The sequence below is a fragment of the Lynx canadensis genome, chromosome A1 (assembly GCF_007474595.2).
Source record: "Lynx canadensis isolate LIC74 chromosome A1, mLynCan4.pri.v2, whole genome shotgun sequence".
NCBI lineage: Eukaryota > Metazoa > Chordata > Mammalia > Carnivora > Felidae > Lynx > Lynx canadensis.
In genome coordinates this window covers 193,024,175-193,041,373 of record NC_044303.2, presented here as the reverse complement: position 1 = coordinate 193,041,373, position 17,199 = coordinate 193,024,175, and the positions used below count along the sequence as shown (strand labels likewise).

Genomic DNA, 17,199 nt, shown 5'->3' with positions numbered 1-17,199 from the left:
TGGCACATTTGTTGTTGCCATTCTGGACAATAAACCCCAATTTCTCTGGGCTGAAAGAAACAGAGTAAGTATCTGTGGCTGAATGCCTAATAGTGTATCTAGGGCAGCACCCTTCCTTCTACTACACACCTCATAATAACCAGAAGATAGTAATTTCATAGAATTAGTCGGTTTTGTGATGACATATAGTTTTATTTTCTTACATGCCTCTTTGCAATAGTGTATTATTTTTTGAGAATTGAAAGTGGAGTTAACCAGCTGCAGAACGAAAGAATGCAGGTAACTAAGTGCATGTAGGTTCACATGTGTACCTCAAAATTGCATCTAAAAAGGTTAACTCTGAGTATAGTAAATAATTCTTACTTAGAAATGAATGATCTGGAACAGGTAGGCAAACTTACCCTGTAAAAGGACAGACAGTAAATATCTAAGGCTTTTTGAGCCTTGAGGTCTCTGTCATAACTCCCCCACCCTGCTCTGGTAGTGTGAAAGCAGGCTCCGATAAGGTGTAAACAAATGAGTGTGGCCGGGTTCCAATAAGAGCTTTGTTTATGGACACTGAAATCTGAATTTTATTTAATTTTCATGTGGTGAAATATTCTTTAATATTTTCCCAATAATTTAAAAAGGTAGAACCATTCTTAATTCATGAGCCATGGCTCCCCAATCCCTGGTCTAGAACAGTGCTGCTCAGTAAGCACTGGGCCTTGTGCACTTGAAATGTGGCTCATGAGACCAAGGAACTGAACTTCTCATTTTATTAAATTTTAGTTCTTTTAACTGTAAATAGCCACATGTGGCTATCAAACTGAACGGTGCAGGTATGGAATCTACTCAAGCATCTAGATAACTGTGTTCAATAGTTGCATAATGTGAGTTTTATGTATGAACCACATAGGCATCTTAAAACTTTCTTGTAGCCACATTAACAGAAGCAAAAGAAATAAGTGAAATTCAATTTTAATAATGTATTTTATTTAGCTCAATATACAGAAGTATTATCTTTTAAAATATAATCAAAATAATTACTGAGACATTTTAATTTGGAGGCGGGGGAGGGACTATCTCTGAACTCTGGCATGCATTTTACACTGACAGCATATCCCAGTAGTCCCCTTGGCTAAGGACAACCAGAATGGACGATGAAGCTCAATACATAACTTCTAGTTTACAGGACATATAAGGAATACTGAAATGAGTTAGAAGTCAACACAAAGACCAAAATGTAAAATATTCTACAAAAAAACTTACCCAGAATCTTCAAACTGAAAAGATTTGCCTGAAAAGGCAAATGTTATGAAAGAAGTGGGGGTGGTATTTTAGAATAAGAGAGACTAAAGAGACCTAACAAAATGCAGTGTGTGAACCCAAACTAAAAATGAATTTGAAAAAAAAAAAAAAAAATAGCTAGGAAAAGGATTTTTGGCTCAATTGAGGAAATCTGTACATCGACTGGATATTAGATATTATGGAATTACTGTTAATTTTAAGTGTGCAAAAATAAGGCAAGTATGGCAAACTGTTAACAGTTGGTGAATCTAGATGGAAGGCAGAGATGTTCTTTGTACTATGCTTTCAATGTTCATGGATGCCTGAGAACTTTTGTTAAGAAAAGCTGAGGGAAAAAATAAACCAATGGTTTATTTTAGTGGTAACCATAGGTCAGACAGGCTGAACCACCACCTGAAACATTTTTTAAAAATCAAATTCCAAGCTGTAAGCCTCAGACTCAGAGCCAGAATCTGAAAGATGTTTCCCAGGCCAATTCCGACATATACCCAGGTTTATGAATCAAAATTAACTCTATCATCTACATTATGGTCAATGGGCTAAACAATCTTTTATGTCTTACTTGTTGGAGTAGGTGTCATACAATCCCACTTTTCCATCATCAGTTCCAAAAGCTAAACAGCCTTCCTTGGTTGGGTGCCAGCACAGCTAGAAAACATGAGGGAAGCGGCATACTGTTAAGGGAGCCCTTAGGTTATCTTTTGAGCATCCAAATGGAACACTTTCACTCTTGGTGTCTCCTAATTTAAAAAGTAACAAATTCTCATTATTTAAAAGAAACAAAGTATTAAAAACAATGTGAAAGTCACTGGTAATCTCACTTGTTCAAAACACCGCACTGCCCATTTTATATCTTGCTAGATATTTTTTATGAATAAAGTTAAATATATACAGTTGAAAAAAAAATAGGCTCAAATATTTAAATGATGTGTATGAAACACTGTTGAGTGGGGATAAAAGATTCCAGAATAGTTTAGAAAATAAGATCCTGTTAATAATAAAATTTGGAAAGATATATCACAGGTTGTCAACAGTGCTTCTCTGGATAATGAAAGTGGGAGCATGGAGTGGAGAGTAGGAAAATATTTTGCTTCCTACTATACTGTTTGGTTTTCTTTTTTTCCCTTTTAATTGGTACAATTTTTTTTTTTTTACTAAAGTATAATTGACATACAATGTTGCATTAGTTTCAGGTGAACACTATAGTGCTATGACAATTCTGTATGGTCTTCTTTTTAACCACAAACATTTACTGCTTTTAGACTAAAGAGCCACAACAGAGGTATCACTTTGGAGAAAAACAAAAAAATTATACATATTGTTGTGTAACCTGCATTCCATGTTTAGTAATTTTCATTTTTCATGAAACATCAACATCTTTCCACATCAAATAAAGAGCCACATTATCATTTTTAATAGTGTGATACTGTTTATTATGTGTTTATAACTTTATGTATTTTCTGTGAGTGCACATGCAGGTTATTCCAAATTTCTTACTAAAACAACTACTTATTTGAAAAAAAGTTCAAGAGAGCTCAAAGAAATCATCCTTACCGCTGTAACCTTGGACTTGACCCCCTGCCAAAAATTTTTCACATCATAGTTGTTCTTTATGGAGAGTGTATTCCATACGCGGATCATACCATCTCCAACGCCTATGGCCAAACAGCCCATGTCCACAGGAGAGAAAGCCAGGCTGTAGGCAAATCCACCAAGGGAAGGCAGGGACCAGCAGCACTCTAGGGTGGCCATGTCCCAACATTTTACCTAAAAATATCCAGGGTTAGGGTTTAAATGTAAAAAAAAAAAAAAAAAAAAAAAAATCAGAAAAACAGGAAAAAGAATCAACATCTCAAACAGGATGGACTCAAAGAATGGGTAATATAAAGAATATATAATAAAAACATATAAAGAATATATATTATAATATACAAATATAATTTATTCTAATAGGTAGTAGGAAAAGTATCTCTTAGGAAAAGAAAAAGTAATAAATTGTAGGCCCAAAGGGATCTTAGAATATATTCATTCCCAGAGATGTTAAGTGAATTCAGGGTAAATGAATAAACCAGATCCAGGCCGCTCATTTCCCAGAGTCCAGCAGCCTTTCCACTGTACTGTACTACAGCATTGGTAATCTCATTTAGCAAATCCTAACTAAGAATGAAGATGGTCTCAGGACAGTGGGAAAATGAGAGGGGCTATCTCAAAAAGCAAAATATCTTATCCCCAGGGGAAGGAGAAATGCTACATTTTTAATCTTCACTCATTTAACAGAGAGGTTTGGGAGAAAACAAAGTCTATCAAATAAGCCTAGCCTAACTGCAAAACAATGAAGTCACAGATTCTTAAATATAGCCAATTCTCTCTTGGAGATTTCATCAAGAGCAGATGGTTCTGCTACCTTAACTATAGACAAGAATATTTTAAAGCCAAAGCATGATGGTCTCATGCATCCTTCCCTGGACACATCTACGATCTTTCACCATAGCTGCTCTAACAAAAAGGCATCTTGGTGGTTTCTCACCTTTCCCCTAACTCTCTGCTGCTCCCACAGTTAGCTCTGGTCAGTAACAGTAACAGTAACTCTGAGATTGGGCTGGGCGTGGGGGTGTAAGGCGGGGCGTGAGAACTGATGGATGGTTTGAAAAGCCCTCTGATCCTATCCAATTCCTAAATCACGGGCCCTACAATGGTGAATGCAAACTAAGCAGTGCTTACATCTCTATCCATTGATGTGGAAAGCAGCAGCTGTTTGTCGTCCTCCGTTTGTAAAGGGCATAAGTTAAACACAATTCTTGAATGATTCTGCCCTTCTGATGAAGCACTAAAGAGGGTATATTTCCGTCTCCAGGACTGAGTGAGATCCCACAGCAACAGCTCACCTCTGTGAGGAAAAACAAGCACTAGTTCTCTTTCACAAGCAATCTGGAAACAAGAGATGTGGGGAGAGTGTGGGCCCTCAGTTGCCAAATAATTTCTATCAGTTGTTCTTTTAAGGAGAAAAAAATTGCATATTCTGAAATGTGCACAGAACAGCTCAGAAAGAACACACAAAAAAACAAGGTGTCACTGTCTATGGGGAAGGGAACCTAGTTGCTTGAGACAGAGCAACTCTGGTTCTTACCTTATTTTGAACCCCGTCAATGTGCTGCACTTCCTCTGGAACAGATTTTCCTAACAGTTTTAATAGTAAAATGCCACCATAATTTGCACAGCCCCAAAGCTTAAACACATACTATACTCTCTCTTTTTTGGGATGGTGTGGGAGAGTAGGGCCATGACCAGCATTTTAGGGGGGGATTTTTATCTGCTTTCCCTGTACCATTTCATTTGAAATCAGGGCCTTTATCTGCTAAATTCACTTATTACCTCAAACAACTAGAAGGTAGTACTCACTAAATTCTGTTCAATGAATGGCTATAATCATCCAAAGAGATGGGAATTCTCTAAGCTCCCTCTTTTACACATGATATAACTGAAGTTCGAAGGGTCACACTCATGAACACATAGAAGGTAAGAGACTGATTTGGAAATGCAATTTGGTCTGACTTTGGAGTCCATGCTCTTAATTACCAGGCTATACGTATTTGGTCTTTTTTCAGCACTGTAAGTAGACAACACAGGTATCTGTCCCATGATTTTTCCATTACAAATGGCCTGTCACAGTATAAGCCTTAGCCCTTGCCTTTTCCATCTTCTATGTCTAGAAAGAGGAGCCTAGGAATTCCTCAAGAAGCTAGAGAGGAAAACAAAATAGGTCAGAGAGGGCATGACCAGAAAAACTTACCCAAAACAGCTGGATACCAGCTGTGTTGGTTGATCCTTGGGCCAATGGAGTGTCAACCAAAGGCGTTCTTTAATAGTTGGGTCTATACCCCCTCCTCTTCTCTTCAGAAAGGGCAATTTCAAAACCATCACCCCTGCAGATGGAAAGAAAGTCGGTGGGTGCTCAAGTCAGTGAAAACACACATGCGAAGTCCCCAGCAGTTCACAGTACAGTTTAAAAGTTTGTTAGTTTGGTTACTTAGAATGCAGACCTCATTTTCTCATGGAAACGTTATTACACATAGTTTTAATACTTGTCTAATTCAGGTAAAACAAACTTTTTATAGGCTATCCTGGCAACCTGAGCACACATTAATATTGCCTGTTTGGGAGAATGGGGTTTCAACTGGAATTGTGAACCCAGGTAGTAACACAACTCTAGATTCTCCAAAGTTGGCAGGGGAGAGTGGCAAGAAATCTAACAAAGGTTTAGAAGTTACCCTTCTGGAGGGATCCTGGGCCTTACGTTGTCCCACCTGGGAGTATCAGCCCTAGTATCTCCAAAAGCAGTCCAAAATTCTTTAAAAAAATTCCATTTTCCAAAATTATTCTATTAGTTACCACTGACTATGTTAGAATTATGGCCAAGCACTATGCTATTTGCTTTATATGCACTAAAGCATATAGAGAAAGAAGACTGCTATAAAGACAAAGGCTAGAGTTTTACTATAAGTGTAACATCCACTCTGCTTGGAGTTCCTCTCAATTTATAAATTGAAGGCAAAAGTTCTGTTCAAAGAGAGAAGACTGGGAAAGCCGAATGACTGAGGGTCCCTGTAATTTGGATAAAATGAACTTTAACATTTAAACATGCGCTTCTACACTGGGTACGTATTATTCTGCATTTGTGTATTAAAACCTTTAGCTCTAGAGATCTTTCCCAATCCTCTGATTCAGGCCTTGCCAAGTTCCAACATTCCTATCCTTATAACCAACATCTTGCCTTCCATGACAAACGATGACCCTTCTATGAACGCATCAGAAACCCTCTTTGGTCCAAAACCAAAGTCAGATGTTCAGAGCACAGGGAGTTCTAGCCCAGGCTAAACTGGTGAAGCAACTTTCTGGATAGAAAAGTAAAGAACTGCCTTCTAGATGATGACACACTCTTAGGATAACAAGACACAATAAAAAAGTTTCTACTTCTACCAGTCACTATAGGTTATATCACAAAAGAAACACCAAACATGAATCTTACCTCGGCCTCTAGAGCAGCTCCAGATTCGAATGGTCTGATCTTTGCTTCCAGTGGCTAAGTAGCAGCCTTTTGTTACTGGAGTTGGTGCTGTGACTTTACCATTGGGAATTGCAGGTTCTTCTAGGGTAGAGATGGTAATTTTGTTTTTAACTTACATGAAACATGAACTTGTCAAAAGAAAAACTAGTTTTCAAGGGATCCTAAAACTTAGATATTACATTTATAGATCTGATCTGTAAGAGCTAAAGTTTTAAATGTAATTCAAATGCTACAGTTTTATCCACATTGTTCTTTAGGTCTTAAATCATCTCTACCTGAATTTTCCTCTTGACTTATGGATAAACAATCTTCGCCAGGCAGGGGACACCAGGCTATGGAGTGAATCTCATCATCGTGGCCTCGAAGCCTGTGAATAACTTCTCCTTTCTTACTGATGTCAATTATAACCACTATGCCATCCTTGTAGCTAAAAAACAAGAGTTAGAAATATTACTGGAAAATGAAGACAGAACAGTGACTTAAGAGTTATCACTGTACACTTCTAAAAGGTAAGTGTATTTGGGGGAAGAGGGAAGGGAAGAAAGAAAGAATCTTGTTTTGTCCTTTTTTCCAAAGTGTTCACTTTCTGTTTCCTGGTGGTCCTGACACATTTGTGCCCCACCTCTCCAATCAAGCTCTTGGCACTAAGTAATACTGCATTGACTGCAAGCTCAAGGTGTAAAGCATGCTTGTGTTTGAAGGGAACTTACAGAAGAATGGTTATTTGTGGGGCCCAGCAATCCCTCTAATTCCAGATGAATTTGACCTAACGCACTTAAACCTATTCCCCGCCCCTTTTTAAATACGTGATCCTATTTCTCTAACTATGAACTTAACAAAAGCTGCAGTACTGTAGCTTCTAGATCTGGATATTTCAAGACTATCATTTTTGAATTCAGAGGAAACTGAGAAATTCTAATAGTTTTTTCACACACATAAATACCCAAGAACCAGCTTAAGAAAAGAATACACCCAATTACCAATATAGTTGAAATCCTTTGTACATCCCACCCCAATCAAACCTCTTTCCCTCTCTTTCCCAGAGGTAAACTGATATTGGTGAATTCTGTGTTCCAACATTCCTAGCCTTTCTTTGTATAGATTCCTAAAGATGACAGAAGATGATTTTGTAGGTTTTAAAACTTCATAGAAATGGTATCATGAGGTCTGTTTTTCTGTAGATTGTTTTTTTTCCACTCACTGTTAGTGAGTCATCCATGTTGAAGCATGTAACTCTAGTTCCTGGTCAGTCATTTGTACTATTGGATAGCACTCCCTTGATGAAGACAGCACAAGTTTATTCATTTTCCCTTTTGAAGGGCTTCCGTTTTTTGCTATTACAAACAAAAAAATGACATTAATAATCTTATGCACACTTAAGACAATTTCAGATTTGATGCCTAGTAATGGAACTGCCAGGATGTAAGATGTGTACACCTTTGCTTTAGTAGAATGTGCAAAACTGCTCTCTAAAGCGGGTGTACCTATTTACATTTCCTACATACTAGACAATCCTACAGGGAAAAAAACACATTCCAGCTCTACTTATTTTTCTTTTATTAGAAACATTTCCCCCCATTACAGCTTTATTTAAAAAAAAAAAAATCATAGACTGTTATCGGTCTTTGCAGACACAGACTTTGAAAACCTTCAAGTTATGCAACCTTATAGTCCAGTAACTGAGCTGTCCTGCAATTTTAATCAGCCCTTTAGAGAAGGATCACCATTTTGAAGATCCTCCAGAAACAAACCATTCTGATTCAATCCTGTGTCTATGCAGTTCCTTATACCTGAAAGATTTCTTCTCGTAAATTCTTGCTCATCTTTCAAGGTTGGTCTGATTCAACCTTCTCTGATCCCTACCTGCCACCTTTTCTGCTCCCTCTCTACTGCCCCAGTGCACCACTGCTGCCACTTCACCTAGCAGGTCACCAATGCATGCATGCACAGATCCCTTCCATTTCACTACTAAGCTCCCACACCTGTCTTCCTATCCTGTCCCTCAGGCCACAGATTTCATGATCCATCATTATGATCACAACTTTAAAAACACCATTAGCTCCTTTGTGCCCTCTCTCCTAGAGGTATTTATTCCACAAAACCCCAAACGTTCTTGAATCCAACCAAAGTCTTTCTCAATCAGCTTGAATAGTTTACTTTGAATTCATAACTTTGATCCATAGCCTGGCACTCAATAGGGACCATTTGTCCTACATTCTCTCTCAGTAAGCTCATTTTCCTATTTTCTGAGAGGACTATTTTCACATCTTTCTGCATGCTTTCAGCCCCACTCTGAACCTGACTCCACCTTCTGATTTATGCCTCATGGAGAAAAGCAGAAGCCAGGAAGATGAAACACCCTCCTCTTCCAACCAGATCTCCAAACTCACCTGCCCTATTTCCATGTTCTCACTTATCCTTTCTACTTGTGATCTGGATCCAATCCCCTCTTGACTTCTCAACATCACTCCTGTATTTACTACATTTTCCGTGTATTCAGCTCTCCCTCTTCTGCTTCATTTCCATCAGCATAAAAACATGCCCTTATTATTTTCCATTTAATATTCCCTTAACTGCCACATACCTTCTCTGGCTTCATGTCTACGCACATTTGTTCAACAAACAAAAGTTTGCTGTCTCCACGTGTACCTTCGCTACTGCACCTTCAGTCTCTTGAGTCCACTCCCGCCATACTTTCTCCTCCAACACTCTAGTGCTTATGTCATGTGTTCAAACTAGTGTGAAAGGACATCTTTGGGATAGAGGTAAATGGAGTGGTGAGGGAAAGGGGGGTGCCTGCTCAAGGAAGTTCATGTGAAACAACCTTGGTGATTGATCAAGGTGGAGGCAGAGCCCAATGCCAAAACACTCTCCCAATCCAGAGGGAGGGCTGAGAACCAGGACAGAACTGAGTCCTCTGACACTCCGGGAGTAAATGTTATCTCTAAGCCTGAGTACTGAGGGAGAAAAGGGGGGAAAGAGGGTATTTCCTACATTTGGAGGCTGACTGAAGAAATCAGATATGAAGAATGAGCAAAGTACATTATCGAAGAAACTAAGGAAATAAAAAGACAGTGAGAGAGATAGCGAGGACCTGGAGGTCATAGGAATAAAGGCTACCAAGGGCCCAAGGAGTGGTTAATACCTATAAATCATTTTCTTTGAAGAATAAAGGGACAGGAAAAGATAAAGCAAATGCAAAATATGCTCATTAACAAAAATAAATTACCAATACAGAGGGGATAGTACTTACCCAATGGCTACTAAATCTTCATGATGAGGTGAGCAAGTAAGACAGAAAATTGTCCTGGGTTCTATAAAGAGGTGCTGGCTGTCATTTCTGTTAAGCCAGTAACAGAAAACTACTCCTTTTTCATCTCCAGATACTATTAAATCCTTTACTTGAGGAGACCAGTGCAATGCTGATATTGTATGCTTTAAAACAAAACAAACACACATTTGCTTCTCATTTGTCAATGCTGAATTTTTACCTCATTTTAAACCTGTACTATACTAGGCACATTGAGGGGTACTTAATTAGTGTTAGTACCACTTGTATGCCAAGAGTACATTAACCAAATGGTAGAAGAATTTAAGCTCCTAAGGGTCAAGGAACCATTAAAACCATTTCTTCCTTTAATAACTTAATGTAAAGTTCTTACTAAGATTAAATGAGTCTTCTCCTTTTCTACACTCTCTGAAAAGGCAGGTTTATCAAGTAATCATCTGGTTTAGAAACAAGTTTTATTCACTCATTTACAGTTTATATTAGGAGTCTTTTTCATGGACAGAACCAGATAGTAGATATTTTTTGATTTGTGGGCCATACTGTCTCTAGTGCAACTACCCAAGTCTGCCTTGTAGCATGCAAGCAGCCAATACTTAAATGAATTGACTGTGGTAGTATTCCAAAAAAACAATCTGCAAAAACAGGCAGCACACTGTACTTTGCTGACCTCTGGTTTATGTTATCTCCTTCCAAAAAAGTTTTGAGGCATCTTATTCTCATCCAACTAATGAACATTATCATAAAAATTAACAGATGAGCTAGCATACTTGAAACAAAAGAACCCTCAGCACAGATATCTAATAACGGTCTGAGAAACCAGTAAGCCATGGTACCTGATGGAGTGCATGCTCTGTCACAACTGCTTTTGTCTCTACATCCCAGATTTTCACAGTCCCATCATCAGAGCTCGTGGCACAGAGGTTGTATTGACCCGGGTGATGTGAAAACGTGAAGCCAGAGACCCTTTCGGTGTGTCCCACCAATTCCCCTATGACTTCAAGCAAAACCAGATTCCAGGTTAGAGTGCTACCTGAGATTCCTGGCAGAATCATTCTGTTCTTAGATGGGTGGGGTGGGACCTCACTTATCCCGTGGTATAACAAAAATATCCAGGCACTCACAATCAGAAATCCCAAGTGCTGGTTCTGGCTCTGCCACAAGACTTCAGCCCATTTTATCTCCTTGAGCCTCACTCTTTTCAACCGTAAAATGCTGTTGCTATCCCTTGATGCTGACCGTTCACAGGCTGAGGAGTGGCTCAAATGAAGAATGTAAAAGTGATTCTTATTTAGATCTGGCCAGAAGTCATTTGGGAAACAAGAAATACCTGGCTTGCCACATCCCAAGGCATGATCAAAATCTAGTTTGGAGCCCGAAAGCATCTGGCTCAACACATTAATCTTACAGCAACGAGTATTCTGTATTTGCAGGATCTTACGTAGGGCCTGGCGCTGTAGGCAGCCCCTTAAACCCAGAAAGGCTTCTAGGGGGCCGGCGCGCACTGCGTAGGGGGAGGGAGGCCACACATGTTATAAATGCCTGGGTCTAGATAGGGTAACTTCAGGGAGTGAGCGGTCCGACGTGAGAGCACCAGGAGGCGGGACTGCTCAGCCACAGCGTGGTGTAGCTCAATCTTGGAGATGCGGACGCAACTAAGCTTAGTGACTGTGAGAGATCTTTCTGCCTACCTGGGCCTCAAGTTTCCCCATCTGTAGAGAAGGGTAGCTAGAAAAACCCACTTAGCGCCTCTGGCGAACCCAAGAAGGGCAGGAAGGAGGGGGCCCAGAGGTGGGGAGTTACCTCGAAATGGGGGCGTCCCAGGGATCGCGCCGGCGCCCGGGCCCACGCGGACAAGAAAAACGGAGGTCCGCGCCGCGAAGCCGAAGAGGCCCCCAGGCACGGCATCACTGCATCGGGCGCAGTACCAGTTAGGAGAGGGCGGCAGCGTGCGCGGCTCCTGCCCCATGATCACAGGCCACTGGGAAAAGACGAACGAGCCACAGGCGCAGACCGATAGCAGCCCCACGCCGTAGCCGGGAAGGGGGCGGGGTTGGCTCGGAGCCCCGCCTCGCCGGGCCCGCCGCTACGGCGCGCGCCGAGGCCCAGGAGGCACCGCGCGCTCCGCTCCCGCAGCCCCCGGGCTGGGAATAACGCTGACGCGAGCCTGGCGCTCTGCCCCGCAGCCCCGCCCGGGGCCGGAAGGTCTGGTGCTGCCACAGTCCAGCCTGGGGGTTAGGCATTTTCACCTCCTACAGCAAGGCACATAATTAAAGGGTTAGTCTAGCGGAGTCACCTCCCCGCACAGAAGCTTTACTTTTTGGACCTGTTCAACCTCTATCCCGTCAAGTATTTTTGAACGCTCTGGGCACTTTGCTAACTCTGGAGATTCTTTAAAGATACCTACAGCAAGCCAGGTAGCAAAAAGATAAAAGTTCGAATCAGAAATCTGAAAGGAAAGGAGGAGATTCTGCAACTGGCTGGAAATTCTGGCTCTAGAGTCTTGGTATCCAAGGAGGAGTAGAATAGAATGGCCTCGTTGATTGCCGACTCTGTGAAAGGGACTGCTGTGGAGGAAAAGGAATGGAAATTTCAGATTCTGCGTTTACACTCTCCTGCCCCCTGTGGTTTGCATAGCGTACTTGGCACTCCTGCATCTGTAGCGAACGAAACCTGAAATATCTATTCTAATACAGAGAGGTCAAACATATATTTGGTTGTGGGTAGGGGCACTAACTTCCGAGGCATCCAGTCCTACACTGAATTAGTGATTTTGCCAGTTATCTGAATTTACCCTAAACGAATCTGTTTCCTCATTGGAGAAGGAAGATGGTAATCCATGCCTTGTTGGATTGCTGTGAGGAATACTTGGGATTTAGTGAAATGCCTGCCGGGCATATATGATAGCAAATTCCTGATGTATATTAATTTATCTCTTGGAGGCCAACCTGGAGATTAACAGGGATTAGGACATCATACTTTGTATTTGAGCTGTTTTTTCTTTAAAAGAGCTTTCCACATGATCTCGTGATTTTTACAGCAAGCCTCTGCGGTAGGGATCGTTATTTCAGTTTCTCTGACACGAAAACTGAGGCCCACCCACGTTAGGTGGCTTGTTCACGGTCTCTGTTTTTTTCTAATCCTTTCAGAACGTTTGTGAGGTGAAGTTTCTCAATTTCTCGGGATCCTGATGAGTTTCCGGAAACTCACTAGTTTTCGGCCTTTATTAAAGTCATTCATTCCCAGGCAAAGCTGGCCGGATCACATCTGAAGTGCAGGCGGCCCGTTCGCGGTCTCCATGACAACATCGCGGGTGTAAATACTGCTGGGTCTCCTGCAGGGGAGGGCAACCTGAGACTTGCGCACTCGCCTCGTCCAGGCAGCGCAGGAACTCGGAGGCTTCCGTAGAGGGAGGGAGAAAGATGGCGGCGGCAGCGCTGGAACGTTTGGGTAGGGATTTCTTAGTGGTTTAGGGGAGGCAGAAGGGAGTGGAGGTGGGCTCAGCTGACGGCTTGTGTTGATGTTTCAGGTGCATTATGGATGCAGAATCTGAGGGGGAAGCTGGCCTTAGGGTAAGTCTTTCGCCTCGGAGTTACAGAGGGCTCGAGGCCTCTTTGCAAGTTTGTCAGTTACTGAGCCCCTGTGCCGCCCTCTGCCTTAGGCTCTGGGGCTGTGGAGGGGAACAGAACGGCCAGTCTCTGCTTGGTTACTCCGTCGTTCCGCCGCCGTATTGCATGGCCCTGAGGGAATCAGGGTAACCTATCACTCAAGGGACATTTTGGATCTCTTTTCCAAACAGTCTCCGAATATGGTTATACTCTCCCAAACCGTGGTGGGAGCCTCCAACTTTTCTAGTTCCCCTTCTAGTTACTTGATTACATGAGCAGGGACTGTGTTGTAGACAACTGAGCTTTACGACGTGCCTGGAATTGTGTTAAACGCTTTATATGCATTATCTCATTCTCGTAACATCCAGCATAGTGTAGGTATTGCTCTACCATTTTTCAGACAAGGAAATTGAAGTTCCCCAAAGTAAAATAAGGTTCCCCTGGTCATAGGAAGTTTTAAAGCTTTATACTGTCTTCCCCAGAGCATTCTTAGACCTCAGGACGGAAGCGTTTTTAAGGTTAGGGAATGCAGTTAAATCGGCCCTGGCAAGGAGCCTTTCTCTGTCACCTTCTCCTTGTCCCTCTTCTGCAGTACAGCTATTGATATTTGGAGATTGATAATCTGATTGTAAATTGTCTGATCGGTGCATTTGTTGGAGTTTATCTTGGTTTACGTCATAGGCTTTGGAGAGACAGGTAAGTTGGGTGTGAATGCACTTTTTAAGCGGTGTGATTTTGGAAAAAACTATCCTTTTTGAGTTTTAGTACTTATATATGCTATGAGAGTAATATTAGTACCTATGTCATTGATTTTTGAATGAGAATTAAAGGAGGTAGTGCATATGAAGTGTTTAGTATAGTGCATGACATATAACAATCCCACCTTAGATTCTGTCTGCCATTACTGTTTTATTCATTATAAATTATTAATGTGTTCCCATTATATTTAGCTCTGTTTTTGGTGTTTGGGTCAGTAGGCTAAAGAAGAAAATAGGAGGCACTGCCCCTTAGGATTTGTTTATGCTTTGCTTTTTCAGATTATTTTTTATCATTCCACCCCAGCTATGCTGATTTACTTACTTTTGTTGAATATGCTGTCCATTTATTTGCTTCTTGGCTTTTTCATGCTGTGCTTTCATTTCTTGTCTATAATATGAGTTCTAATTATTTAAACCCTGTTCAAATGTTTCCTTCTTAGGAGGTTTCTCAGATCCCACTAAAAAGGAAACAAATTAATCTCTCCTTTTAGCATGTGCCTCTTAAATAGGGACTTCATGTTAATGTGTCTGTGCCCTTTACTAGCTGTATACCCTGGAGAAGTAGCAACAGTTCTTGTTTCTCTTTGTAGCTCCAGGTTATGGTCTTGCACAAAGTGAATATTTTGTTAATGTTTGTCAGCTTAAATTGTCCTGCACTGACTATACTGGGAAGCTCTGAGCAAGCAACTTAAGCAGTTTGGCCTCAGTCTTTTCATCTATGTAATACAAAAGGGTTCAGTTTTGCTAGATAATCATTAAGGCTCTTTCTGGTTGTGAAAGAGTATAAATAATTTTGTGAATCCCTAGTCTGGACTTTCTAATAGACAAATGGTTATGTAAAAACTAAATAGAGAAGGTATAATTAATGCTCATGATAACTCTGTAAAATCTTAGAGATTTTCTAATTCAGTGATGAAACTTCATTGCATATAGATGGCACTCAGTTAATGGAAATGAACTGGAAGAAGCAGTCTGTGTAAAATGAGAGAAAGTGGTAGGGCCTGTGGCAATTAGTAGAGTGCATTCCTCATCTAAAGGCATTGAAATGGGTTAAGAAAAAGTGCTAACCAAATAAAACTTTTCTGTAGGCTGTATTTGGTAGTGGAATGACAGTTTCCAGCTTTTGAATTCCAGGTCTCCCCATTTTACTGATGGATGCATTTGAGAATTTTAATGACTTACTGAAGGCTACACAGTTAATACAAGTCAAATCTAGGACCTAAACAAAACATTGTCTGGGTGATGAATCAGGCCTGCAGATGTGTTTTGTTTGGACTACACGGGATTTAAAAACTTTTGAAATTTAAATTTAAAAAACTGGCAGCTTCTTATAAAAATCCAGGTTTCCAGAGTATCTTATGCATCACAAAATATGGCAACAATTTTCTAGAGCTAAAAAGTGTACCACTCTTTAGATAGGGCCTATAGTCTTCAGTTTTCCTCGTTTAAAACATTTTTTTTTATTATTTTTATTTATTTATTTATTTAGAGAGAGAGTGTGTGACTGGGCAAGGGGCAGAGAGAGAGGAAGACACAGAATCTGAATCGGCGCAGAGCCTGATGCAGGGCTCGAACCTGCAAGCCATGAGATCGTGACCTGAGATGAAGTTGGATGCCCAACTGACTGAGCCACCCCAGTGCCCTCAGTTTTCCTCATTTTTTAACCATGTGTAAAATCCTTCACTAATTCCAAGCCCTCTTATTTATGTTACCTGGCTATTCCCTGTATTCTTTAATTCATTCTACAAACATATGTTTAGTGCCTTATGTGTACTAGGTACTATTCTGTTTTTTTTTTTTTTAATTTTTTCACATAATTTTAATTTTCATATCCATTCTTCAAAAAATATACATATATAATTTAATTATTTATATGTAACTAAAATATTATACAGTCAGTGAATTATATAGAGGTAAAATCATACTATTTATTTTGATTCTAAAACATCAAAAGGTATTAACTACATCAGATGTTATAAACTGTCCAACCTAGTCCAAATGAATTATTTATTGCATGTGTACTCCAATATGTTTTTTTGTTTTTTTTTTTGTTTTTTTTTTTGTTTTTTTGGCCCCCAGAGTGTGTTCTGTGGTTGTTAGAATTTGTTAACAACATTTAAAAATTTCACAAAGAAACCCAGATTTTCAAACTTTTGAAATAATAGTGATCTGGCAGTACTGGGCTACATAATAATTGTGTGTGTGTGTGTGTGTGTGTGTGTGTGTGTGTGTGTGTGTGTATTCCTTGGTATGCTTCTAGTTAGGAAGAAAAATAGTAAATCCATGATAGTTTTTAATAAAAAGTGTAGAGGCATAGTGGCCTCATATATAAAACATACTCTCTTAAAGTTTTAGAGGTATCTGTGTATGTGTGTGTGTGTGTGTGTGTGTGTGTGTGTGTGCGCGCGTGTTGTGTGTGTATATGTATATATATGTATACGTTTGTATATATATGTAGATACTTTTTAACAACTGGGATTAGGGGAATATACAGAGTAACTTTGTCACAGTGTACTGGGGAGGGATGCAGGGCCCAGTGAAAGAGCTAGAAAGCATGAGTTTAATAACGATGGTTGTGCCTATTGCTTGTTAAGGGGGCTTTGACACATAATTTAAATTCTGAATCCAGCTAGATTTCCTGAAAGTGGATAAACTAACAGTCCTAGGTGTAGACCACTAAATATATAGGAAACTAAAAATTAGATAATGCATATTATAACAATTTGAGAAATAAAAAAAAGTGAATAGATTTAGTAGACTGTGCCCAAGATAATGGCTGAGCATCAGACATGTCCCCCTGAAAGGCAGAAAAAGATTAAATGAAAAATATGAGGCCAGAAAGAAACTCGTAAATTTTTTAATTTTTTAAATGTTTATTTATTGTTGAGAGAGACAGAGCGCGAGTTGGGGCGGGGCAGAGAGGGAGACACAGAATCCAAAGCAGGCTCCAGGCTCCCAGCTGCCAGCACAGAGCCTGACGCGGGGCTTGAATTCACGAACTGTGAGATCGTGACCTGAGCCGAAGTCAGACACTCAACTGACTGAGCCACCCAGGTGCCCTGCCAGGTACTGTTCTTTTTTTTTTTTTTTTTTGATTAAAAAAAAATTTTTTTTTTTAATGGTTATTTATTTTTGACAGAGAGAGAGACAGAGCATGAGCAGGGGAGGGGCAGAGAGAGAGGGAGACACAGA

The 17,199-nt window shown here is 40.3% G+C and overlaps 2 protein-coding genes across 3 annotated transcripts in view; one reads left to right on the top strand and one right to left on the bottom strand.

The window, feature by feature from the left end:
• The window catches only part of GEMIN5 (gem nuclear organelle associated protein 5), a 42,809-nt gene extending 31,125 nt beyond the window's left edge, over positions 1-11,684 (bottom strand). Inside the window, exons 1-9 of the mRNA XM_030328637.2 lie at positions 11,445-11,684; positions 10,478-10,638; positions 9,609-9,790; positions 6,631-6,782; positions 6,317-6,436; positions 5,081-5,213; positions 4,012-4,177; positions 2,845-3,057; positions 1,853-1,938 (exon numbers count right to left, since the gene is read on the bottom strand). Coding sequence (XP_030184497.1) covers positions 1,853-1,938; positions 2,845-3,057; positions 4,012-4,177; positions 5,081-5,213; positions 6,317-6,436; positions 6,631-6,782; positions 9,609-9,790; positions 10,478-10,638; positions 11,445-11,610 — 1,379 coding nt within the window. The 5' untranslated portion in view covers positions 11,611-11,684. The remainder of the gene's footprint in view (positions 1-1,852; positions 1,939-2,844; positions 3,058-4,011; positions 4,178-5,080; positions 5,214-6,316; positions 6,437-6,630; positions 6,783-9,608; positions 9,791-10,477; positions 10,639-11,444) is intronic.
• Positions 11,685-12,994: 1,310 nt separating this feature from the next.
• Positions 12,995-17,199, top strand: part of MRPL22 (mitochondrial ribosomal protein L22) — a 35,497-nt gene continuing 31,292 nt past the window's right edge. For both annotated transcript variants that reach the window (XM_030328624.1, XM_030328613.1), the window contains exons 1-2: positions 12,995-13,091; positions 13,171-13,213. In XM_030328624.1, coding sequence (XP_030184484.1) covers positions 13,064-13,091; positions 13,171-13,213 — 71 coding nt within the window. In that variant the 5' untranslated portion in view covers positions 12,995-13,063. The remainder of the gene's footprint in view (positions 13,092-13,170; positions 13,214-17,199) is intronic.